This window comes from Jaculus jaculus, chromosome 1, assembly GCF_020740685.1.
Source record: "Jaculus jaculus isolate mJacJac1 chromosome 1, mJacJac1.mat.Y.cur, whole genome shotgun sequence".
NCBI lineage: Eukaryota > Metazoa > Chordata > Mammalia > Rodentia > Dipodidae > Jaculus > Jaculus jaculus.
The window spans coordinates 122,876,780-122,904,221 of NC_059102.1; the positions used below are offsets into that span (position 1 = coordinate 122,876,780).

At 37.6% G+C, this 27,442-nt stretch overlaps 1 protein-coding gene across 1 annotated transcript in view; it reads right to left on the reverse strand.

Annotated features, from left to right (window-relative positions):
* Positions 1-2,952: 2,952 nt before the first annotated feature.
* Shoc1 (shortage in chiasmata 1) overlaps positions 2,953-27,442 on the reverse strand; it is a 104,276-nt gene continuing 79,786 nt past the window's right edge. Inside the window, exons 21-27 of the mRNA XM_004657009.2 lie at positions 24,906-25,017; positions 22,128-22,249; positions 17,748-17,841; positions 14,080-14,211; positions 13,512-13,661; positions 11,771-12,737; positions 2,953-3,050 (exon numbers count right to left, since the gene is read on the reverse strand). Coding sequence (XP_004657066.2) covers positions 2,953-3,050; positions 11,771-12,737; positions 13,512-13,661; positions 14,080-14,211; positions 17,748-17,841; positions 22,128-22,249; positions 24,906-25,017 — 1,675 coding nt within the window. The remainder of the gene's footprint in view (positions 3,051-11,770; positions 12,738-13,511; positions 13,662-14,079; positions 14,212-17,747; positions 17,842-22,127; positions 22,250-24,905; positions 25,018-27,442) is intronic.

Below are 27,442 nucleotides of genomic sequence, written 5' to 3' on the forward strand. Positions count from 1 at the left end.
GAAAAATTGGTTTAGGCACTTAACACTCAAAATTTCATGAGTGATTAAAAAAATAGGAAGCCTATCAAAATGGTAACCCAGCTTATATGTTGAATGGTTAAGAACAAAATAAATATTATAATATGGCTCTTAGTCTTGGAAAAGAACCTGAATTTAAGGCTGGCGATATAGCTTAGTGGTAAAGCACTTGATTAGCATCCTTAAGACCCTAGGAGCAACTCCCAGAACCAGAAAAAAATAGGTTACATTCAAAAGACATGTAAGGACTGGAGAGATTTCTCAGAGAGGTAAAGGCACATATGCCTGGAAAGTCTAACTTCTCAGGTTTGATTCCCCAGTATCCACATTAAGCCAGATGCACTAAGTGTCACATGTAACTGGAGTTTGTTTACAGCTGCTGGAGGCCCTGATGCACCAATTCATTCATTCTTTCATTCTCTCTCTCTCTCCTTTCCTCCTTGAAAATAAATAAAATATTGTTTTAAAAACACAATAAAAGCCGGGTGTGGTGGTGGACTCCTTTAATTCCAGCACTTGGGAGGCAGAGGTAGGAGGATCACTGTGAGTTCAAGGCCATCCTGAGACTACATAGTGAATTCCAGGTTAGCCTGGGCTAGAGTGAGACCCTTCCTTGAAAAAAAAAAAAAAAAAAAACAATGAAAAGAGCCAGGCATGGTCTTTAATGCCAGCATTCAAGAGGCAGAGGTAGGAGGATTGCCATGAGTTCAAGGCCACCCTGAGATGATACAGTGAACTCCAAGTCAGCCTAGGCTCGTGTGAGACCCTACCTTGAAAAAAAACAACAAAACAGGGCTGGAGAGGTAGCTTAGCAGTTAAGCACTTGCCTGTGAAGCCTAAGGACCCCGGTTCGAGGCTCGATTCCCCAGTATCCTCGTTACCCAGACGCACAAGGGGGCGCACGCATCTGGAGTTTGTTTGCAGTGGCTGGAGGCCCTGGCACGCCCATTCTCTCTCTCTCTCTGCCTCTTTCTCTGTCTGTTGCTCTCAAATAAATAAAAATTTAAAAATATTAAAAAACAACCAACAAAACAGGTATGTAGTTTGCTTGAGGACTTGTAGGCCCCACTAGCAAGCTTGCTTAACTCCCATGCCTATATGTCTGTCACTTTAAGAAACAGCTAAAGAGACAAAGAGTAAGAGATTAAAGGAGAAAAAGAAAACTAGGAAATAGAAAAAAAAGAGGGAATTCTGTTGGCTTCTCAGCCAAGTTCTAACTGGTAAGTCACTTGAAGGTGGAAGGAAGGTGTTTTAGTCCTAAGAAAGTGCAAATATCAGATGACTTCTAAGGTAGGGTAGTGTGTGTATGTGTGTGTGTATTCCTACCCAGCACATTTTAGTTAGGTATACTTTTTGAGTTCCCTTAGTCTTGTTTGTTTTCAAACAGGATCTCAGGGTGTCATGAATCCCAATTTTGGATTTCTGATCCTCCTCCTTCCAGAGTTCTGGGATTATAAAGAATGTCCCACCATGTCTGGGGATGAAACCCAGGACTTCATGCATGTTAATCAAGCTGTCTACCAACTGAGATACGTTTCCAGCTCATCTCTCAACCCCAGTGGGCTTGTTTGTTTGGGTTTTTTTTTTTTAATTTTTTTTTTTGTTCATTTTTTATTTATTTATTTGAGAGTGACAGACACAGGGAGAAAGACAGATAGAGAGAGAGAGAGAGAATGGGTGCGCCAGGGCTTCCAGCCACTGCAAACGAACTCCAGACGCGTGCGCCCCCTTGTGCATCTGGCTAACGTGGGACCTGGGGAACCGAGCCTCGAACCGGTGTCCTTAGGCTTCACAGGCAAGCGCTTAACCGTTAAGCCATCTCTCCAGCCCTGTTTGGGTTTTTTGTTGTTGTTGATACTGTTCTTTTTCAAGGCAGGGTCTCACTCCATCACACTAGCCCAGGCTGACTTGGAACTTACTCTGTAGCCCCAGGCTGGCCTAGAATTCAGTGATCCTCTTGAGACCTCCTAAGTGCTCGGACTAAAGGTGTGCATAACCATGTCCAGCCTCACCATTTCTTGTGAACAAAATCATGCAACAGAAAAATGTGAAATTCACATTTGCTCAAAATTTTCCCAATATAATTTTAAGCAATTTTGAATAGCCACTGTCACAATGTTATCTTTCCTTATCAAAGCATATGGAGTTGTTTTCTTTGTAATAGCTTTGTGGTATCTTATAGTCTAAATTGTTTACTTAGTCCCTCCTGATAACATTTTTGTTGGTTACAATTTTTATCTACTACAAATTGTACATAAAATAGGTTTCATTTTATAATTGAGTATTTATGTAAGACAAATTTAGAAATATAATTCCTGAGCCAAAATAAGTATTTTACATTTCAGTAGATATTAAACTAATTAGGCTCTAAAAAGTTGTACAGACAATATAAGAAAGTAGTCTTTTTTCTAATATGCTGGCTGTGCATATTCCAATTTAAAAAAATTTTGTCAATATTCAAGATGAAAAAATAGTAATTTACTGTTTCAGTATGTGTTTTTGCAATCACAGTGAGACTGCATATCATTCTAAATGTTTATGGGTTATTTTTATTTCTTCTGAGAAATATCCATGTATCTATCCATCCTAATAGGATTCTTTTTACTATCAATTTGTAGGGATTTTTTGTGTATTGGGAATGTAAACTCTTACAAATTATAATTTGGGCTGTACATATTTCCTCCTAGACATTTCTTTCTAAATTTTATTTGGAAGTTTCTCTGGGTTCAATTTTATCCTTGTCTATAGTGGCAGAGAGCAGTGATCCTCACTTCTTGACTTAAAAGGTAAGACTATGATGGGGACTTCCTAAGAGACTTGTGATGTGCAGTTGAAGCAAACTATACAATAGAATATACATTATGAAAATTTAATATAGCAACACTGAGGACACCTAAAAATAATTTCACTTTTAAACAACATTCTTTTTCTCCTTCAAAAAAATCTCAGTCGAGTTTGTCCATCCTTTCTTCCGGGGACTTTTTCATATGTTAGACGTCGTTTTTTGGGTTGTGGTTGTAAATACATCAAATCTGTTAAAAGAAGAAAAAGGACAATCATTTTACTGCATATAATTGTGTGTGTGTGTGTGTGTGTGTGTATGTATATATATATATATAATATATATATACACATACATACATACATATGTATTTTTTTTTTAACAGCCATTCACATAAGTCCTGTTTCTTTGTCCTCTATCTATACTGTTAAAATTTCCAAGCTGGGATAAGAAACTATAAAAATTACATTTTTAACATAAATCCACCTGTAGCCAATGGCCAAGTATTTAAATTTAGTATGCACATACCTTTTACAATCATTCAGTATCTCTGGATTTCAATTTCATCTTTTCTTTCTCTCCCCTTCTCCCTCTCTCTCTCTCTCTCTCTCTCTCTTTTTTTTTTTTTCCCCAGGTAGGGTCTCACTTTACTCCAGGCTGGCTTACAATTCAGTATGTACTCTCAGGGTGGCCTTGAATTCACAGTGATCCTTCCGCCTCTGCCTTCCAAGTGCTGGGATTAAAGGTGTGCACCACCATGCCTGGCTCAATTTCATCTTTTAATAGTGTATACTCTCTAAAGTCTGTACTAGTTGTAATATTTTAAGTAAAATATTGAAATGGCTTGGGAAGCAATTTTCAATATATTTCATAAATGAGCATACAAGTTTGAAGCCCACCCTGATTGACTTTGAACCTCAAATAAAGATCTGTTTCTTGGTCTCTAACATACCTTTTAGCAAATATCCATGTTGTGAAAGAATATGCAACTCTGCTAGTTTCTTTCCTTTTCCCTTTTCTTCCTCCTCTCCCCCTTTCTTCTCTTTTCACCTTTCCTTCTTTCTCCTCCTCATCCCCTCTCCTTTCTTCCTTTTTCTCTCCTCCCCTTCTCTCTCTTCCCTTCCTCTTCTAAGCTAATACACAATAGGCATTGATCACGCACACACTCCCTTTATATGATCTCACTATATATGACACACTAGCCTGAAATTTTCTAGATTTGAATATTTACAGAGAGGTTGATGGATTATATCAGATTTTTAAAGGAAGCAAAAAAATTTTTAGACAGTTTCAGCAATTGCTCCTAGGATATATTCTCATAATTTTAAGTGTTGGATGCCATTATAAATCTAGATAAAAAGCAAAGCAGTGGGAAATTATATCAAAGTTATCACAAATATGTACATATATGACAAATAAATATTATTTTGAGATCCTCTCAATGGCTTTGGGTAACTTTTCCAGACTCTATCAATATTGACTTGAAAAGTTTTGTATCTTAAATATGTATTTGGACTCTCCAGCCTGGCTCAGAGGTTTAAAGGCACTTGCTTGCAAAGCCTGCTGGTCTGGGTTCGCTTCCCTTGCCCAGTACCCACATAAAGCCAGATGTATAAAGTGGCTCATATATATGGAGTTTGTCTGCAGTGGCAAGAGGACCTAGTGCAACCATTCTCTCACTCTTACTCAAAAATAAAAATATATACATGAGGGCTGGAGAGATGGCTTAGCGGTTAAGCGCTTGCCTGTGAAGCCTAAGGACCCCGATCCGAGGCTCGGTTCCCCAGGTCCCACGTTAGCCAGATGCACAAGGGGGCGCACGCGTCTGGAGTTCGTTTGCAGTGGCTGGAAGCCCTGGCGCGCCCATTCTCTCTCTCTCCCTCTATCTGTCTTTCTCTCTGTGTCTGTCACTCTCAAATTAAAAAAAAAAAAAAATATATATATATATATATATATATATATATATATATGACATTATTTTATGTATGTGGCTTAAGAAGAAGGGTATGGGGAGGGCTAACCAGAACTACGTACATGTATTAATGAAGAATATAAACACTTTAAAAAAACGCAAAACAAGCCGGGCATGGTGGCGCACGCCTTTAATCCCAGCACTCGGGAGGCAGAGGTAGGAGGATCACCGTGAGTTCGAGGCCACCCTGAGACTACAGAGTTAATTCCAGGTCAGCCTGAACCAGAGTGAGACCCTACCTCGAAAAACCAAAAAAAAAAAAAAAAACAAAAAAAACCCCACAAAACAATATGAATTCAAATGTAGGTAGATACTTAACTATGCTAGCAATATACCAAAAAGCTCAAATGTTAAAACTCAGAAACAAATTCTGGGATCTTCTTATTGAGAAAGTGGGAGAATCATCCTATATACTGAAGTGTTTTCCCTATAGTCGAGAGTATACAGTAGTTCACATGTACGATGTGTTCCAGAGCAGAAAAGGATGCAATCAATGTTCATTCACTTCACTTATGAAAGTGGTATAACTGTTTTTATTACTTTTATTTTTTAGTGAGAGACAAAGTGAGAGAACTGGCATACCAGGGCCTCAGCCACTGCAATTGAACTCCAGACATTTCTGCTGCCTAGGGGCATGTGTGACCTTGTGCTTGCCTCACCTTTGTGCATCTGGTTTACATGGGGGATCTGGAGAGGAACATGGGTCCTTAGGCTTCACAGGCAAGTGCCTTAACTGTTAAGCCATCTCTCTAGCCTGTATAACTCTTTAAAAAATATTATTTATTTATTTATTTGCAAGGACATAGAAAGAAAATGGGTACACTAGGGCCTCCAGCCACTGCAAACAAACTCCAGATACATGTGCATCTGGTGGGTTACTAGGTGTGGTACTTTGAATAGATGGCCCCAATATATTCACTGTTTTATTAGTTTGTAGTTTGCATCTGCAGCCACCTGGCTGGAGGTGGTGTCACTGGGTGGATCTTAAGGTGTGGTGGTAGGCTTGAGATTTCAATCTAAAGATATACAAAGTGTGCCTTCCTGGAGTTCATGGAGTGTGCTGTGCTATGTGGCTTTTGGTTTTTGGCTTGTGCTTCTCTCCCTCTCTGCTTGGACCTGTGAAGGCAGCTTCTTCTGCCATTATGGAACTTCCCCTGGATCTGTAAACTTCAGTAAATCCCTTGCTCCATAACTGTGCCTGGTCTGGAAGTTCATCTCAGTGAACCTGAAGCTGTTTACTACAGAAATTGGTACCAGGAGTGGGGTGAGATGAACCTGGCCATATGGATGTCGGTCTTTTGGAACTTTCATTTTAGAGGAATGGGCATGGACTTAGTGTTTGCAACTGAAGATGCCTTCTGAAGTGGTAAGCCAAGTTTTATGGACTATTCTGATAAGAGTTTAAGAATACTACGTGTAAGCCAGGTGTAGTGATGCACACTTTAATCCCAGCACTTGGGAGGCAGAGGTAGGAGAATTGCCATGAGTTTGAGGCCACCCTGAGACTACATACTAAATTCAAGGTCAGCCTGAGCTAGAGTGAGCAGCCTGAGCTAGAGTGAGACCCTACCTCGAAAAACCAAAAAAAAAAAAAAAAAGAATGCTAAGTGTAAATAGTATGGAACTTCAAGGCTTGGCTTATGAGCTTTCTAAGGGGAAGGAAAGTCTACAGAGGACTTTGTTGGAACTGGGCTACTGGCATAAGGGCTGGCTGTGTTCTGCTGCCCAGGCCCAGAGTTTGATCAAGGTTAAATTTGTAATGGACTGATGTGCTTGGCTAAAGATATTGAACTGAGAGATTTAAATTTTATGTTGGAAAACCTCAAGCAAGTTAAAATTACAGGCACTGATACTGGTTTTAGGTTACTGAAGTTGCTGTTGTCAACACAGTAACAATCTTAAGGAAGATGGCCCAATTGCTTTATATTAAAACAATGGAGAGGATACCTAAGAAAAGACTATCATAGAAATACAAACTCTTTAGGAAAGAGTTGACTGGAGAAGGAACCTACTTTTCAAGGTTATGATTTATTTCATCCCTGAATTAAGAATATGGCTGTGTCCTGCATAGCTGGTATTTCAGAAACATGAAAAATGCAAGCAGTGGTCATGAATTGCACATGGTTCTAGGAGTTGCTGCTGAGATGAGACATAAGGCAGGGCCTTATGCCCTGATAGGCTGAAAGCGCCTTTGGAAGATGGACTGTGGTTTACATGAAGACCTGAAGAGGTTTTGGATTATACCAGGACTATACAAGGTATACCATGGAGCACACTGTTGACCTAGGATGGAAGTGTTCCCTAGCTAGTCTGCCCAGCTGGAGGGGTGAAATTGGAAAATCTGGAGATTGTGAGTCTCTGGTTTATTGAACTTGAACTGCAAAAGTTTGATGTTTGTTTGATGGTGGTTGAGTTTACATTGTTTTAGTCTCTCCTTGCTATGTATTATACCAGTTGAAAATGTTTACTGTGTGCCTTTATATGTTGGAAATATTTAACTTGTTTGATTTTATAGGACTCACTGTCTTAAGTTGGTCAAGACTGTGGGCACCTTTAAAATTGGACTGAATACAATTTACAGTATGTGATGGTTATGAATCTATTGGGGGCTGGGGCAGAATGTGATAGTTTGAATACATGGCCCCCAATATATTCACTGTTTTATTAGTTTGTAGTTTGCATCTGCAGCCACCTGGCTAGAGGCAGTGTCACTGGGTGGATCTTAAAGTGTGGTGGTGGGTTTGAAATTTCAATCTAAAGATATACAAAGTGTGCCTAGCTAGAGTTCCTGAAGTGTGCTCTGCTATGTGGCTTTTGGCTTGTACTTCTCTCTGTGTTTGGACCTGCAAAGGCAGGCCAGCTTCTTCTGCTATTATAGAACTTCCCCTGGATCTGAAGCTTCAATAAATAACCCTTCCATTGTCCATGTAGCACCTTCTGGCCCTAGACGTGCTGTCTGGGAGCTGACTTTCTTTCAACTTCCAGCCATGCCATTCCATTTTACATGTCAACCACATAAGGTATCTTCAGCAGTAGAGTCTTACCACTAACCTTTGGTGGGTCATCAAGTACTCTGATAGAAATCTTTCTTTTAGGAAACCTTGTAGGTCTCTGATCAAAAGCTCATTGTGGATGATGGCCACATGCTGGTACTGGGAGTTACAGGTTAGTGCCCACTAAGAAAAGGAGGAAAAAGATAACTAATATACAAGAACTAGAGAGGAGACAGAGAGAGACAGAAAGAGAGAGAGAGAGAGAGAGAGAGAGAAAGAGAGGGTGGGAAGCTATAGAAGATTAAGGTTAGTCTTCATCATACCCTCTCCAGTGTCTTGTGGTTCAGGTGTTCCCTCTAAGGGCCTGGTTCAGCCATTTGGGGGAAAATGACCAATATCTGTCCAAGCAACTCATGGTCTAATCTACTTAGCAGCAAATAACCTGTCGTGATGCCCACACAAGTGCAACAGTGGCACACAGCCATGGTGGGGAACCAACTGCTCTTGATTTGGGTATGGGACCCATAGCTAGAGCTGAGAAACAAGTCAGAACCATATCCAAACATAAGCCCACTGTCCATTATCAAGCTACCATCAATCATGGGTTCAAGAGGGCCTACACCTATTAAATTCTCTATATACAAAAGTAAGGGTAATCTCATTTGTCCTGGTGCTAACTTACTCTCCGTTGGAGAATCTGCTTCTCTTTTTCAGATAGATGTAGATCCTAAGGAGAGAGCCACCCCATCATACCTCAAAAGGGTCCAGGCTGAAACTAAGAAGAATTGGCAAAACAAGCAAGGGTGCTGTTTTCCTGGTGAACCAGATACCAGCACAAGGGGGAAGGAGATCAACACAGAGAACAATCAACTCCTACCAAATCAGAGAGCCAGAGACCCAGAGGCCCCCAACAACTCATCACTGAAGCCGACCAAAATTGAACCCAACATGGCTCAGGGAAATTTTGCAGAAGAGGGGATGGAAAGAATGTCAGAGCCACATGTTGGGTCATGATATGCAGAGACATTTATCTTATCTATAACTGTGGGCTAACTCCATAATGCATGACCCATATACCTCAACAAGGAGGGGCTAAGGGGAGGGTATAGGTCACATATGAGCCTAATAATGGTACCAAACTGACTATATTTGCTGAATACAAAACTAGTTAATAAAATATTTTAAAAAGGGCTGGAGAGATGGCTTAGCGGTTAAGCGCTTGCCTGTGAAGCCTAAGGACTGTGGCTCAAGGCTCGATTCCCCAGGACCTATGTTAGCCAGATGCACAAGGGGACACATGCATCTGGAGTTCGTTCACAGTGGCTGGAGGCCCTGGCGCACCCATTCTCTCTCTCTCTCTATCTGCCTCTTTCTCTCTGTCTGTCACTCTCAAAGAAGTAAAAATAAACAAAAAAAAAATTAAAAAACAATATTCCTTCCTCCATAACTTTGCCTGGTCTGGAAGTTCATCTCAGCGAACCTGAAGCTGTCTGCTACATGTGGGTTTCTAGGGTATTAAATCTAGGTCTTTAGGCTTTACAGGTAAGTGCCTTAACCACTGAGCCATCTCTCTAGCCCTGGTTTAACTTACAACAAAAGATGACAGAGCACAAATAAAGTACATGGCTAATTTCATGAATGTTGAAATTAAAACCACAAGTAAATATCAGAAATCATACATATAGATATTTAAAAATCATCTTTGGTACATATACATGATGGAACTTTATTATTTATAAAGAAAAATGAAATTGTGACATTTGTAGGACAATGAATGGAACTGGAAATTAACTGAAGTAACAGTCAGACAAATGATGCATATTTCCTGTCATATATATTTCCAAGATTTAAATTTTTATGTTATGTCTACATGTTTATGGTGGGAGGTACAGGTCAGAAAACTAGAAGGGAAACCATAATGGGGGTGAACAAGGTCTTTAGGGGAGGGATGACAAAGATGAAAAAGAGGGTAATAGAATACACATGACATGAAAGCAGAAAGGCTATGGTGAGAGAAAAGGAACCTGCAAGAGGAGGGAAAGAAGACAGAGAGGGGAGCAGGAGAGGAGGATAGAAGAAACAAAGTATATATGAAAATGCTGTAACAAGACCCACTACTTTCTTTTTTTTTAAATATATATATTTAAATTTTATTTATTTGCAAGCACAAAGAAAGAGAGAGAGTGAGTGAGCATGGGCACATCAGGGTCTCCAGCCACTACAAATGAAGTCCAGATGCATGGGCCACTTTGTGCATCTGACTTAGGATACCGAAAACCCACTACTTTCTAAGCTGATTTTTAAAAACTAACGTGAAAAACAAACAAGAATCATCCCTCCGATTCTATTTGGATTTATCACAGAAATGACAAAGATGATTTATCATTAATAAGCCTATATAGATCATCGTTGACATATTAGGTCAATAGAGAAAAGTACTTAATTCCTTACAGTTATAAAAGGAATTTGGATAAAATTTAGTATCAATACCTCACAAAAGCTCTTACACAATTAGGATTAGAATATTTTCCATTAAAATCAAGAAAAGGGCTGGAGAGATGGCTTAGTGGTAAGGTGCAAGCCTGTGAAGCCTAAGGACTCAGGTTTGATTATCCAGGTTCCACATAAGCCAGATGCACATGGTGGCACATGCATCTGGAGTTCATTTGCAGTGGCTAGAGGCCCTGGAGTGCCCATTCTCTTTTTCTCCCTCTCTCTGTCTATAATAAATAAATAAATGAAAATAAAATTAGAATCAGGAAAAAGGGGCAAGGATTAAAGGTGGTTAATGGTTCTTGCTTGCAAAGCCTGCTAGCCCAGGTTCAACTCCTCAGTACCTGTGTAAAAGTCAAATGTACAAAGTGGCACATGTGTCTGGAATTTGTTTATAGTGGCAAGAAGCCCTGTACCCATACACACATACTTTCTAACTCTCTCAAATAAATAAATATAGATAGATAAATGAATAAGTAATAAAAATTTAAAAACTTTAAAATTAGTAATAAAACAAGTTATGACTATTAAATGTGAGCAAACAAATTTGAGTTTGTGAGCCTTGGAATTTGGGAGGTCCTTCTTAATTAAACATAGAACACAAGATATTTTTGCTCTTCTCTGGCTTACAAAGGAGACTATAAAAAGAGAAGATTTGAAGCTTTTCTTTCTCTTTCACCTCCTTCCCATCCCCACAAGTGTTTCCCATCACAGTACAGCAATATTTATACGGCCATGTGAACTTAATACTTTGTCCTAGATGGTCGCACCAATTTAATAAGAGATGACACAGAAAGAATGATGACTAGAAATGAAAAAAATAAAATTGTCCTTTCAAAAAGTTGATATGACAAAATGTTCAGGTAAGTCAAAGCAAGGATCAAAGTGAAACAAATAGTGGTTTCTACCAAACAGAACTGTTAGAATTAAACAATTTACATAAGAGGCTTCGAATGAATAGTACTCCGCATCTAACATATTAATGTTAGGTAAATAAATGTGTTCTACACAGAGTCTAACTCTCTTTTTTTATCTTATTTTATTTTTATTTATTTGACAGAGAAAGAGGGGGAGAGAGAGAGAAAGAGATTGAGAGAATGGGCATGCCAGGGCCTCCAGCTACTGCAAACGAAGTCTAGGCACAGGCGCCCCCTTGTGCATCTGGCTAAAGTGGGTCCTGGGGAATCAAACCTGGGTCCTTTGGCTTTGCAGGCAAATGCCTTAACCACTAAGCCATCCCTCCAGCCCTTAACTCCTCTCTTTAATCATTGTTGATTTCAGTCCTATGTTTTGCTTAGGTTTGCTGTTTTAAGGTGAATATTTAGTTCATTCGAGGTTATAAGAGTCTGACATATTTTATTTTCTTTGACACGAATGTTTGATTTTCTCTGACCCAAAGGTTAGTAGAGAATTTTAAGTGTAGAAACTAGAATAAGTCATTTATTAGGTGTTGTAAATGACTCTATCTTTTAGAATTAAATTGAAAGCAATGTTATTAACTACTAGTGTTACCTGTTGGTGTTTTACTGTCTTCCCAGTTAGATGAAGACTCAAGTAGTCTTCTCTGCTCCAAATATTGTCCAGGTCTTTGGTAGAAATAAAGGTTGCTAAATTCGTTTTGATTTACATCAGAATCAGAAGCACAGAATGAATCCAATCTGGAAACAGATGGTAATTCTCTCCAGAAAATCTTGTTAGTGTCAGCATTTGCATTTTCATATAGGAAGCCTTCCAATTCATCTGACTGACATTTCGGCTGGTAAGTGAATAAGTCATCTTTCTGAGAGTACCATTTGTTGTAAGAAGTCTGCTCTGCTCCATATTGTGAATTTAATGAATAATTCTGATTTCTATACATATTTTTCTTAAAGTTCCAATAAAGAGGAGATTGAGAATCTTCTAGTGAAAAGACAGGGGCAGATTCTTCTTTATTTCTGGTTCCAGTTGCTTCAGGTATTTTCTTTTTCTGATAATTTACAAAATTAGGGGTAACACTCTTTTGAATATCTACTGGTAATATTTTGGTTTCACAATTTATTTGTGTTTGGCCCAAAGAAAAGACATCTAACTCTGAGTCATCCTGGTTTGGAAAGGAGTTGTAAGTCATTTCCTTGGAACCTGTATTAATTAGGAAAGAATTATTTTGCACTATGTTAGGGCTATACCTGGAGTCTCTCCAGTAGCTGGTCTGATTATAGGGTGTCACAGATGACAAAATGCATGGCATTTCTCTTATTTCTCTACAGGAAGGGTTATAATTTGAAGTGCTATTTGTGTCTTCCTGCACTATATCTCCAAAGTCTTTAAATGAATAATGTTCACTATGTTCTTGAATGATAGTGTCTAAAAAGCCAGGAGGTGAATGCAGGGAAATACAAGGACTAGTCTGATTCTTATCTTCATGAGGTGATGAACCTTGAGGTGATTCAGTTATGGAGGAAGAGCTGATCTTGAATAAGGAAGTGATGCTACAAAAATGCTGAAAGACATAAAAAAAAAACATGTAATATAATACCAACATCAACCTAACAAATATAAATAATGATGCTGAACTATATGGAAAAAAGGTAAAATAAAGTCTAGCCATAGACTGACACATAAAATAGTCTCCATGAAAAGAGAAACTGATTAAGATTTGCATTTATTTTCTAAAATCACTTATAATGTGATTTTTGTTTTTTTGGTTTTTCGAGGTAGGGTCTCACTCTAGCCCAGGTTGACCTGGAATTCACTATGGAGTCTCAGGGTGGCCTTGAACTCATGGTAATCCTCCTACCTCTGCCTCCGAGTGCTGGGATTAAAGGCATGCACCGCCATGCCCAGCTTGTTATAATGTGATTTTAACAGACTATTATTTAGAGATGTTTTAAGCTCATAACAAGTACAGTAGTTTTATTTAGTTACATAAGTTATACATGAATACTATTTGCTATTTGATAAGAATTTTAAATATTACCAATAAAACCAAAGTTCTCTTTACTGCTATAGTAAAAAATTTCAGAACTTTTGTAAGATGTAAAAATATGTGTGAACTGAATATTAGTGGATATAATGCTATTTCAAAATGATTTATAGTATGATAGACTTAATTTCTATAATAAAACATCTTTAAATCATATGCAATTGATAGTTAAGTAAATTATGTGTTAAACAAAGGTGGATACTTTCGTTTTGAGATTATTACAGTAAAAAGAAAACAGACACTTAAAGGAAAAAGAAATAAATTCATAGAAGAATATGGATCTTAACCAACCTTTAATACTTTTTCTGGAACTTCAGGTAGGAGTTTCTGGAGTTCACACAGAGTTGCTAATAAAAGCCAGTGCAATGAGGGTCCTTTACTTAACATGAGCTGAGCCACAAGGGGGTTAATACATGGAAAATCAAGTAGGTACATTTCTTCCTAGAAAAGAGTTAATAAATTAATCCTTTAAATTAATTAATTCAGTTATTTGAGAGAGAGAGAGAGAAAGAGGCACATATATAGAGAGAATGGGCAGAATGGATACACCAGGGCCTCTAGCCATTGCAAACAAACTCCAGATGCATGCACCACCATGTGCTTACGTGGGTAGCAGGAAATTAAACCTGGGTCCTTAGGCTTCCCAGACAGGTATCTTAACCACTAAGTCATCCCTCCAGCCCTACATTAATCTTTTCAAAGTATAGAATTTTATTCTACTCACTCATGTATATAAAATGTTTTTTTCATTGTATTTATCAATTTGGGGAACCTAAAAAAATGCTATCAAAAAGGAAATTCAAGCACATATATTTGTTTACTTTGCAAATATCTCACTTATACATTTAGAAAAATACACCTTAGATGGTGAAACTTCAAGCCAGGATTTATCCAACCATTCATGAGGATCTCTCTTCGAGGTCATTAACTTCTGGTCAGCAATTTGTCGAATTACCAATGCAGTCTCTTCTATGCCTGGGATAATTATTAACTAAAAACATATTTTGTTCGTATGTTAGACTGTAGGAAACATTAGGAGACAAAATGTAGCATTCATCATAGTTTTCAATAAAAGGAAAACATTTAAACAGTAGATTAAAAAAAAACATTATTTTAGGTGTAATTTATTAATGTACCTATGTGAAATCCAGGACATTTTATTATTTAGGATAATTTTCTTTCATTTAAAAAATTATATCTTAGTATTTTCTAATTTTTGGAACTAAGTATTTCCTTCCATTTTCATGTGGCATTAATTTATAATCTTTCAAAGTTTGTTTAGTAGGTGGGGGCTGGGGAGATGGCAGTTAAGGCCACTTGCTTGCAAAGCCTGTCAGCACAGGTTTGGTTTCCCAGTACCTATGTAAAGACAGATGTACAAAGTAGTACATGCATCTGGAGTTCATGTGCAGTGGCAAGAGGCATTGGTGTGTCTATTCTCTTTCTCTCTCTCATAAATAAATACAAATAATTTTTTAAAAATATAAAAATCCTATTAACTGGGTGCAGTGCTGCAGACTTGTAATTCCAACTACTTGAGAATCTGAGACTAACTAACCTGGGCAACATAGACAGACACCATTTGGAAAAATAAATAAAAATAAAATCTTTTACCATAGTGGAAATTGAAGAACCAGTAAAATGGTGAGATATATAGCTTAGTGGAAGAGCCCTTGTTAAGTGTGTATAATGCTCTAGGATTGAGTTCAAGCATTACAACCAAGAAAAGGGACAAATCTGACAAAATAATTATGATCCTACTTTCTTTCTTAAGAATAATACAAAACCATTAGTATACAGTTTGAGAGAAGTATATGTAGTGTAAAAGAGAATTCTCCTAAAATTCTACAAAATTTATAGGACACATTGAAATACACTATTTAATCTCATGTTTATTTTATTGCTAGCTGAGGGATGTTTTAACACCTTACATGTTACAATTCAATTTAAATATAAACTTTTTTATTTTAAATAGTGTAATTTTATGGTGGTGGTAATGAGTGCTGCAGTAATTGATGAGGGCATGAATTCTGGAGCTCATGCTTAGACTGGGGATTCAAGGACACTTTAAATTAATTTTGAACTTTTATATGTGTATATTTATGTATTTTATACAGATTTCATAAGATACTTATAGAACTTTTTTTTTTTTTTAAATTAGAGGGCTGGGGATATAACTCAGTGGTACAGTGCTTGCCTAGCAAGCACAAGGCCCAGATTTGATCACCAACACTATAATGAGTAAATGTATAGATGAATGAATGAACAAATAAATAACATTTAGCAGTATTTTCTTTTAATTTAAGAAAATGTACTTAGACTTCCTGGCTTTTTTTTTTTTTTTTAAAAGAAACAGAGTCTCAAGTCTCCTAAGCTGCCTTAAACTAGCTATGTATCTGAGGATAACTTTGAACTACTGATCCTCCTGCCTCTGCCTCCTCAGTGCTGAGATTATAGGCATAAGTCACTACAACTGGTTTTATGTGGTCCTGGAGATTGAACCTAGGGCTTTATTCATGCTGGAAAAACACTTTGCTGCCTGAACTACATCCCCAACCCCCAATACTCTTTTTTTTTTTTTTTTTTTGGTTTTCAAGGTAGGATCTCACTCTGGCCCAGACTGACCTGGAATTCACTACGTAGTCACAGGGTGGCCTTGGACTCATGGCAATCCTCCTACCTCTGCCTCCCAAGTGCTGGGATTAAAGGTGTGCACCACCACACCTGGCCCCAGTACTTTTTAAAAAATAAAATATTTTATTTATTTGAGCGAGAAAGACATAGAGAGAAAATGGGTGCGCCAGGACCTCTAACCACTGAAAATGAACTCTAGACACATCTGCCACTTTGTGCATCTGGCTTTACATGGGTACTGGGAATCAAACCTGGGTCTTTTGGTTTTGCCAACAAGCCCCTTAACCACTAAGCCATCTCTCCAGCCCAACTTGCCCTGATACTTTTATAGCTAAGCTCTTCAGATACCTGAAAATAAAAAGGTGCTGATAATTTATACTGATGCTTTCTAAGGGACAAAAGTCATGTTAATTTAATAAAGTTAGATACAGCAATATGTTCTAAATAATGAGTCTAGGAATCTCCTAATTTAATACTGATACAAAGTCAGGGTAATGACAGGCTTATATATATTAACATACTATTGACATATTGATAAGAGATAATGAGCAAAGAGATCCAGGGTTGTTTCTTAGAGTTACTGGGAAAATGGATCTACATTTTAAGATGGATCTGTAAAGCTTTGGAATATTTTCATCTAGGCAGATGAATTTGTTTAGAATGGATTATATATACCTGGGCAGCACTCTTATTTCATCCTCAGTGTCTTCCTTGGGGCATGCCCTCCCTCAGCCATGTCACTGTACCTCAACTCTGAACCACTTACTGATATCATAGGCTCTTTGTATAAAAGAATGAGATAATTTCCTTTTTGGTTGTTTGCTTTTTTCAAGATAGGGTCTCACTCTAGCTCAGGTTGACCTGGAACTCTGTAGCCCCAGGGTAGCCTTGAACTCATAGCAATCCTCAGCCTCCCCAGTGCTAGGATTAAAGGTGTGTACCACCATGCCTGGTTGCGACAGTTTTTAAGGACCTAAGTCGTAATTGAGAGATGAAGTATGGGGCTATGTAGATGGCTCGATGGCTAACAGTGTCTGCTAGCAAAGCTTACTAGCCCAGGTTCAATTTTTTAGCCACCCACATAAAGCTGGATGAACATTCATTTCTAGTAGCAAGAGACCTTGGTGTACCCATACATACACACATGCATGCATGAAAATAAATCAATAAATAACTTTAAAGCAATGGCAAAAGAGATGAAGTATGATTTGACTTTAAAGGAACTAAAAGTATTTGTTTTGGTTTTGTTCTTTTAATTTTTTTCCCCAAGGTAGGGTCTCACTCTAGCTCAGGCTGACCTGGAATTATTCACTCTGTAGTCTCAGGGTGGCCTCGAACTCTCTGAGATTATCCTACATCTACTTCCCGAGTGCTGAGATTAAAGGCATGTGCCACCATACCCGGCTTGGTTTTGTTTTTCAAGTTAAGATTTCACAATGTAGCTCAGACTGGCCTTGAATTTATAATCTTCCCACTTTAGCCTCTTAAGTGCTGGCATTATAGGTATATTCACCATACCTGGAAAAACTAAAAGCTTTTAAAAAATATTTTATTTATTTATTTGAAAGAGAGAGAGAGAGGAAGAGGAAGAGAGAGAGAATGGGTATGATGCTAGGGCCTCCATCCATTGCAAATGAACACCAGACACATGAATGTGGGGAATTGAACCTGAGTCCTTAGACTTCACAAGCAAGCGCCTTAACTGCTAAGCCATCTCTCCAGCCCACTTTGAAAGTTTTTAAAACCAAAATTAATTTGAAGCTCTTCTTTATTGGCTTTGAGGAGTTTTAATTTGTCTGTTTAATGTTTCTTTTCTTCTCACTGGGCACTTAAGTTTGAGTATAATTTTGGCTCATAAAAATATTTATGAACAAACATATAGGAAAATAATACCTTTATATCCAGTTCTTCACATTTAAGACCAGGGGAAACCAAAGCTGCATAAATCTGTGCGAGATGATGAAGTGTCTTTTCTGTAAGTTGATACCTAAGAAGGATTATATTAGTATGCTTCTACTCATGTGACATCTGATTCACAGGCTTGCACCACCACCCCTGCCATTTACTTTATACTCTTGAAGAAACATTTCTGCCTCTAATATATAACAATATTATTAAATATAGGAGATGCTAAGGGCATGTGAAGGGAGATATGAAGTTACAGGAGAAATTTGATCCATCTGTTTATTATCTCCAGACATGACTATATGATCAAAACCTAGCCAACTAGAACATTCCATCCTCCTAATCAAAGTAGCAGGTTCAGATGTAAACATATAACCAGAGTCAGGATATGTAGCATATTCCATGAACTGATATGTTAGAAAAGTCACTCCCCCACACTTCTGTGGTTATTAACCAGGTCAGATGTGAATGTTGATCATGGGTAGATATTTCTTTTACCCTTATTCTTTTGCACCCTCAGTAACAGTAAGGAGATAACTGGCTGTTGCAGTCAGGTTCACATTGCTGGCAGAAATCACCCGAACAAGAGCAGATTGTGGGAAAAAAGGTTGATTTTGACTTACAGATTTGTGGGGATGCTCCATGATGGCAGGGGAAAATGTTGGCACAAGCAGAGGATGGGCATCCTGGCCAACATCAGGTGGACAACAGGAACAGGAGAGTGTGCCAAACACTGGCAAGAGGAAACTGGCTATGATACCCATAAGCCTGCCCCCAACAATACACTGCTTCCAAGAGGCTTTAATTCCCAAATTTCCATCAGTTGGGAACCTAGCATTTAGTACATGTAAGTTTATGGAGGACACCTGAATAAACCACCATACTGGCTCATATTAGAAGTCCAAGGGAAAACATTCTAAGAACCAAGCATCTCTTGACCCTTCTCTATATGCTGGCTTCTTTCTCAAGCACGCTTTGCATGAGAAATTGGGTGCTAAAAGTGGCTCATAAGCTTGAGAAATGGCTTAGCTGTTAAGAGGCTTGCCTGCAAAGTTGAAGAACCTAGGCTTGATTCCTCAGGACCCACATAAGCCAGAAGCACAAAGTGGTGCATGTATCTTTAGTTTGTTTGCAGTGGCTGGGGGTTCTGATGCACCCATTCTCTTTCCCTATTTGCCTCTCTCTCTCTCTCTCTCTCAAATAAATAAAATTTTAAAAAGCGGCTCACTATTCCTAACTGTTTATACAAACAATGTGGGCTCTGTTAAAACACCTGCCTTTTTTTTTTAAACAGTCTGGAACTTGGACATGTGCTAAGCAAAGGGTACCTATGTGACCAGCCTTTAAAACTCTGGGCACTGTCACTTATAAGCTTCTCTAGTAGACAAAAGTTTGTGTTTTGTAAGTGCTGTTGAAACTTGCTGCTGAGAAAATTAAGCACCATTGTGTATGAACTAGGAAAGAGTTTTGGAAGCTTCTAATGAGATTTGCCTCATGAGTGTCTTCTTTTGCGAATTTTACGTTATAAGGCTTTGTAACCATGTCCTGTAACAAACCACAGCCATGAGTGCAACTGTATGTATGATGAATCATCCCAGCAAACTCTCAAACCAAGAAGAAATGGTCTTAAAGGTCTCTGACAACCTCGAACAGGAACTAAAGGCCTGAACTGCTAAGATAATTCAAGCCATTTCTTCTGCAGTTTCAAGTTCCCTCATTTGATCAGCTGATTAAGATGCTTCCTAAATGTTCCAATTATCTAAAAATATAGAATTGAGATATCTAAAAATACAAAACAATTACATTTTACAATAATATAGTAGATACATTATGACTCTTATATCTTGAATTTAATAAAGCTATCACAGAATATAAAATAATGTTATTCATGGAAAATTAGAATATTCCCTTATTCTCCCCTGTATTCAATTGTTCCACCAGAAATATAGGCAAACAGTAATCTGAAAACAACTTTAAAAAACTTCCTAGTTATTCATCTAGAATATTTTTAAAATGTGGCTAGAACTTAAAATACTTTATAAGCAAGCAATTTAGCTTAAAATACTTTGAAGTTTTTATTAATTATATTTGTAAATGTTTTAGACCCGAATTATTATCTTAATTTTTTAGGAAAAGGAAAAAAAAGTTAAAATGACTTGCTAGAGGTTCTTTGTTAATAGGAAAAGAAATAATACTCAAGGGGTTTAGACTATGAGATTCCAATGTATAATTATCTTCACAACTTTATATAAGATTTTGAAGTAAACAAAAATGGGTTACATAAGAAAGTCAGAGGGGAAAAATCAGGCAGGTAATATAAATTAAAGTAAGACAATGATACCATTTCAAATAACTAAAATAATGACTATGTAACAACTACCATGTTTACAGACTTATGTAGTACTGCATTGATAAAAATGAGGAAAACCACTTTAGAATTTGGTAGGAAAGATTAATTCATTCAATGAATAGTTCCTAAGCATATAGCATATGAAAGCTCTGTGTTTAAAACAAGTACTCTAAATGATAACACAAAACATACTAAAGATAATGAAGTAAAGATCTAAATGGTTCAAAAGATGAAAAAGTCAGGTCTGAGTATCTGTCTGCATAAGTGAGTGTTCAGGAAAGGTGAAAAAGAAAAACTGCTATCTGTGAACATATTCAGAAAAATAAGCACAATGTAATCAGAGGAAAATAGTTGAAGGAAATGGAAACATAATGGGCAAAAGTAGTAGCAGGAAAGCTAGTTTGCAAATCACTGAGATTATCTGGTTAAAATGGAAAGCAATGCAAGTATTCCTGGAAATAAGGTGGAATGATATTCCAAAGACCTTGAACTCTAGGATGAATAGTTGACAGATACTCAGTCATAGTTAGGAACTCAGAAGACGTTTCTTAAAAGAACAAAATCATCAGAGCCTGGTTTAGGGTTATCAACTGAGTGTATGACTCATCATACACAGAAACATGAGAGGCATTTGGAGACAAGAAGACAGTGGGCAGTCTGTTCTAATGGTCCCCATAAAATGGGGATCTAAACTAAGAAAACAGTAATATAAATGGAAGGAAATGAATAGGTGTAAGAGAAACTCCAGTGTTTGTTTTCCTGTGTTGGTGACAATGAAGACAAAATCAAAAATCACTAAACAACAGAGAAGAGGAGATACAGGTTTGGAGAGGATAGAGAATGATAGTCAGTTCCTATTTGAACACGTTAATCTTGACATTCTATGGAATATCATGGCAGAAATATTTAATAGGAAATTAGAGATGCATGTTAGAAATTCCAAAGCAAGACTACAATTGCAGAAATAAGTGTAATAATTACAAATAGAAAGATAATGACTAATCTTTAAGAGTAGGTAAGATGTATAATGAGAACAACAGTAGAAAAGGAGATCTCATGACAAATGTATCTAGACAGTAGGACAAAGAAGAAAAGGTAAAGAAGATAAGAAAAGTAGTTAGGGAGGTGGAAGATCAAAAACACTGAAACGTTATGGAGTTGAAGAGTTTCTGAGACTCAATGGACTGACAACAGTGTTAAATGCTTCAGACCAGTGAAAGATCATCAGAGTATTGCTGGAATTGACCATGACACAGTCACAAGTGACCATTAACAGACCAAGATCAAGGAGAAAAGCCAGCAGGTAGAAAATGGAAAGAAGGGGAAGAAATAGGCTTATAACGTTTAGTGATGAAGGAAAAGAGAATGTAATAACTCAAGCCAATGCCTTGACATAGACTTGTAATTTTTCAGCTGAGCACATCAATGAAAGTAATTATAAAAAGCTATGACTTATTGGGCTGGAGAGATGGCTTAGTGGTTAAGCACTTGCCTGTGAAGCCTAAGGACCCTGGTTCAAGGCTCGATTCCCCAGGACCCACGTTAGCCAGATGCACAAGGGGGCGCATGCGTCTGGAGTTTGTTTGCAGTGGCTGGAAGCCCTAGCGTGCCCATTCTCTCTCTCTCTATCTGCATCTTTCTCTCTCTCTCTCTGTCACTCTCAAATAAATAAATAAAAATGAACAAAAAATTTTTTAAAAAGCTATGACTTATTATATTTAGTAAGATTGTAAAAGGATACTAAAGGATGATTTATATTTCAGAAAAAAAGTTCAGAATTACAAAGTAATAAAACACTAGATGCAGTTCTCTTGAGACAGGAGAAGAGGATTTACAAAGAATGGGGGGAACATGAATCATGCTCATAATTCTTTGTTTTGCTTGCCTCCATCTTGAGAACCCCTGACTTAAAGCAAACTACATGAGTAAGCAGAAAATTGTATGACCATTTCTATTCCATGAAAAGGATTAAATAACAAGAATATAAGCATGATTTTAGATGAAAACTGTTTACTTACTCTGAATTTAATGTTTCCTTGCTATACAATATGATCCAACAACAACTGTACTGGAAAGATAATGCCATCAATCTCATAATAATATTGTCTGATGCTTTCTCATGATTCAATTCTTCTAAGTCCTATAAGAAAATAAAGGAAGTAAAAAGATTTATTCGGTTGACTACTGTCATAAAATTATTATCCTAGTTCAAGAATCCAGTACATAAATGATAACTTGAGAAGTGGTACAGCTTCTCTTTCATGGTAACACTAAAATCCCAGGGAAAAGATGAGGGAAGCTATAGCAGACATAAAAACTGTCAACTTCAGCAAGAAGACTCATGCATCTCCCAAGAGAGTAGCCAATAGAGTCACCATATTTTTGGCAATGTCCTCTGTGGACTGTGATCTGACTACTTCAGAGGCAATATAAAGTACGTTAAAAAACCCATGGAATAAACTGCCCTGCATGCTTAGAAAACTACAGTTAGTGGACTTCTTGGGTCCATTAATCATCTAGAAACTTCTTATCATTTTAAAATAAGACTTTTTAAAATTTAATTTAATTTTTTATCTTTTCACAATTTTTATTAACATTTTCCATGATCATAAAAAATATCCCATGGTAATACCCTCCACTCCCCATACTTTCCCCTTTGAAATTCCATTCTCCATCATATTACCTCCCCATCTCAATCATTGTACTTACATATATACAATACCAACGTATTAAGTACACTCCTCCCTTCCTTTCTCTTCCCTTTATATCTCCTTTTTAACTTACTGGCCTCTACTACTAAGTATTTTCCTTCTCACGCAGAAGCCCAGTCATCTGTAGCTAGGATCCACATATGAGGGAGAACATGTGGCGCTTGGCTTTCTGGACCTGGGTTACCTCACTTAGTTTAATCCTTTCCAGATCCATCCATTTTTCTGCAAATTTCATAAATTCATTTTTCTTTACTGCTGAGTAGAACTCCATTGTATAAATGTGCCACATCTTCATTATCCACTCATCAGTTGAGGGACATTAAAACAAGACTTAAAAAATTTTTTTTTTTGCTATTTCTATTTATTTATTTGAGAGCGACAGATGGAGAGAGAAAGAGGCCCAGAGAGAGAGAGAGAGAGACAGAGAGAGAGAGAGAGAGAGAGAGAGAGAGAGAGAGAGAGAGAGAATGGGCACACCAGGGCTTCCAGCCACTGCAAGTGAACTTCAGATGCATGCGCCCCCTTGTGCATATGGCTAACGTGGGTCCTGTGGAATAGAGCCTCAAACTGGGGTTGTTAGGCTTCACAGGCAAGCACTTAACCACTAAGCCATCTCTCCAGCCCCAAAACAAGACTTTTATTAGTAGTTCAAAAAATGACCTTTCTCTATCAATAGGTTATATAATTGTGGATTGAAACAGTTTTGCTGAGTGGAAAAAATAATTAAGAACCTTAAATATACAAAACACAGTATCTCCTAAAAATCTGAGAGCTATAACTTTCTATCATATAATTCTATTTTTTAAAATTTTTATTTATTTATTTGAGAGTGACAGAGAGAGAAAGAGGCAGAGAGAGAGAGAGAGAGGGAGAGGGAGAGAGAGAATGGGCGCGCCAGGGCTTCCAGCCACTGCAAACGAACTCCAGATGCATGTGCCCTCTTGTGCATCTGGCTAATGTGGGTCCTGGTGAATTGAGCCTCGAACCAGGGTCCTTAGGCTTCACAGGCAAGTGCTTAACCGCTAAGCCATCTCTCCAGCCCATCTATCATATAATTCTTATATTGTAAACTTTGTTCATAAAACCACAATTGTCAATAATTTATACCCTGTAACATCAGACCTGGTTTTTGGTCCCCATTTCTACCTTATTAAATTAATTTCTTTGCAACTGGTATTCCAATCAAAAAAATACACGAGAAGATTCAGACAAGAATTTATATATCTTAAGTTGCAAATTCTGATTTGGAAGGGAACATAATTCTCTCTTTTTAAAAGTAAACAGAGGTCATCTGTATTTGCCTTTGAGGAAATCCCACATTTCTAACCATTAATTAATATACTACCTTTTTAAGAAAGTTAGTGGCTGGCTTTTTTTTTGGTCTTGATTTGTTTAGTTTTGTTGATAGTATTCAGGATCAAACTCAGGGCTTTGTGTACTCTACCATCCCTAGCCCTTGGTGTTTGCTTTTTAAATCTTCTCATTATAATCACTCTATCAATATATTTAATAATAAAAATCTTCTATAAATATATTTAAAATATATATTTAAAACACTATACTTAACAGTCTATATTTTCTGTTGACAACTTCTTTTTTGTTTGCTTTTGGGGTAGGGTCTCAATCTAGTCTAGGCTAACCTGGAACTCATGCTGTAGTTTCAGGCTGACCTTGAACTCAGAGCACTCTCCTACCTTTGCCTATTGAGTGCTGGGATTAAAGGCATGTGCCATCATACCTAGCAAAGAAGACTATATTTTCTTTGCCATTGTGTTTGTTTATTTTATTTAGGCTATTGGTATGTAGTTTAGCAATACTCTTTGCCTCAGTCTCCAAATGCTGGGATTGCAGGCATGAACCTTCAGGCCTGACTCTAGTCTGTCTTCTTAGATGATAAAATTCTGAGGCATCAAAGAAGTTTGGTAATAATCATTTTCCACAGTGATAGTTTAGCACTTGTGGCCCATTTGCAATATTTGGAAAAAAAATCACAGATTATAGTTAAGCTTTCTATAGAAAAGGTAAGAAATTACATAGTTGTACATATTTTAATGTATTTAGTTTTCTGTTTTTACTACATTTTACCTGTAAAATCACAGCAGTGTGTTCATCAATTGTCACCACTGCATAATGCTCTGTACTTCCGAAGAGCTTCAATGACTCACTGCAGCATCTCTCCACTACTGTGATATTATACCTGTAAAATATAGTATTCCTCACTGAAAATAATTAAATGGCTCAATAAAATTTTTCAAACAATGTCATACTGTCTTTCTGAATATTAAGATATTTGAATTACTAGTTTTTCTTTTATATATTAATGTACTATGTAAATTATGGCTTATTCAGTATATAAAATAGAGGCCACCCCCTCTAGTTTATGATTACTCAACTTGGAAAGACTACATTTTCTGTTGATTTCTTCTCACTTGGTGTTAGTCTCTTTTTGTATTTCCAGTGCTCATACCTTTTAAATATATGATCCTTTAGGTATAATGCTGAATATCACTATACATAATAATGCCATTACAAATGCCTTGACCAATTTATTATCACTCTTTAAGCATTAACACATGAAATCAAAACACTGTGTTATTGCTGAAGACAATGCTTGAGCTGCAAAACACTGAGAAATCAAGTTGGAACTGAGCTGGAAGCCTCTTCCCTGTTGACTATTTATGATGCTGGCAAGAGTTATGTAGCCTGTTGGGGGAGTCATCAATGGTCTTAGCCAGCAGTAGACCCTGAAAGCTTTATGAATGGCTAGCCAGGCCAGATATATCAACTGGTGCAATGGTGGTATGTCTGTTACGGCAGAACTCAACTGCTCTCTAACTGCTCTCTGGACTTGAGGCCTGTCCACAGGAGGGAATTCATGCCTGGTACTGAAAACCTAATCCAAAGCCTAGGGAGGGAGCTAAATTTCTGGCTAAATGGATATTATGCTTATCAACTACCCTCTAAATATCTATGTTTATGCCCACATATTAACTTTACTCCCACTTCTGGTTAGAGAAGCTTCTCTTTTCAGATATTAGCGACCACTGGCATAACTCAAAACTCATCAAAGTGTTGAGAAGAAGAGACAGTGGAATGTTCAGCATTAAGTGAGATATCTCCATAACATACTTCTAGGCTGAAGGATCACTGCATAGGAGGTAGTGGAAAGAATGTAAGAACCAAAGCAAGGGGAGGACTGTTTTTCAATAATGTTTTTGCACACAAAGTGGTTGGGGTATTCATGGCTTCACAGTGGTTGATGCTACCTTCACCAGATCTGCATAATAGGAGGGAAAAAGGGATGACAACAAAATAGAAGAGAGACTAGTCAGAAAGAAGAATGGATTCAATGGAGGGAGGATTTCGGAAGGTGATGGGAGGGATTATAATGGAATATTGTCTACATGTATGGAGGTTGTCAATAAAAAGTTTTTTCAAAAAAGACAACTCCTGGGCTGGGGAAATGGCTTAGCAGTTAAGTAATTTGCCTGCAAAGCCTAAGGAGCCTGGTTGGATTCCCCAGGACCCACGTAAGACAGATACACAAGGGTGCACATGGGTCTGGAGTTTGTTTGCAGTGGCTGGAGGCCTTGGCGTGCCTACTCTCTCTGCCTCTTCCTCTCTCTGTCTCTAAAATAAATAAATAAAACATATTTTTTTCTTTTCTGGCTTTTCTAGGTAGGGTCTCACTCTAGCTCAGGCTGATCTGGAATTCACTATGTAGTCTCAGGGTGGCCTCGAACTCACGGTGATCCTCTTACCTCTGCCTCCCAAGTGCTAGGATTGAAAGCATACACCACTACGCCCGGCTAAAATATTTTTTAAAAAGACAACTCCTCCAAATCCAAAAAACTTATAAGACTGTAAGACTCCACACTCATCATAACTTGCTTTTTTAAAAAAAAATATTTCTAGTTATTTAATTATTTATTTAAGAGAAGGAGAGAGAATAGGTGCACCAGTGCCACTGCAAACCAACTCTAGACACATGCACCACCTTGTGCATCTGGTTTACATGGGTCTTGGGGACTAGAACCTGGTTCCTCCGGCTTTTCAGGCAAGTACCTTAACTACTAAGCCATCTCTCCAGCCCATATTTTTCTTTATCCTAAAAACTGGCCTACTGGGGGTTGGGTGCTGGGTGTCAAATACATATAGTAAAAACACACCTCCACAACTGAGCTATACCTCCAGCATCTGCCATACATTTTCATACACTCATAGTTTTCTGTTAGAATTTCAAAACAAAAGCATGCAACATGGATTTGCATTTTTTTTTTCAAGGTAGGGTTTCACTCTAGCTCAGGCTGACCTGGAATTCACCATGTAGTCTCAGGGTGGCCTTGAACTCATGGCAATCCTCCTACCTCTGCTTCCTGAGTGCTGGGATAAAAGGTATGTGCCACCATGCCCAGCTTGGATTTGCATTTTATCTAAGGGCATTTATTTTTTGATTTGCAGCTCCTATGATAGCCTCTATGCTATGATGATTTTTTTTGAGTTTAATCACTGAATTTTGGTATGACCTTAGCACTGAAGACCTAAAATCTCAAGAATTCATTTAAAATTTCATAGTCTTATTTCCTAGGCAGTCAAGTTCTCTAAACAAGAATTTTCATTCT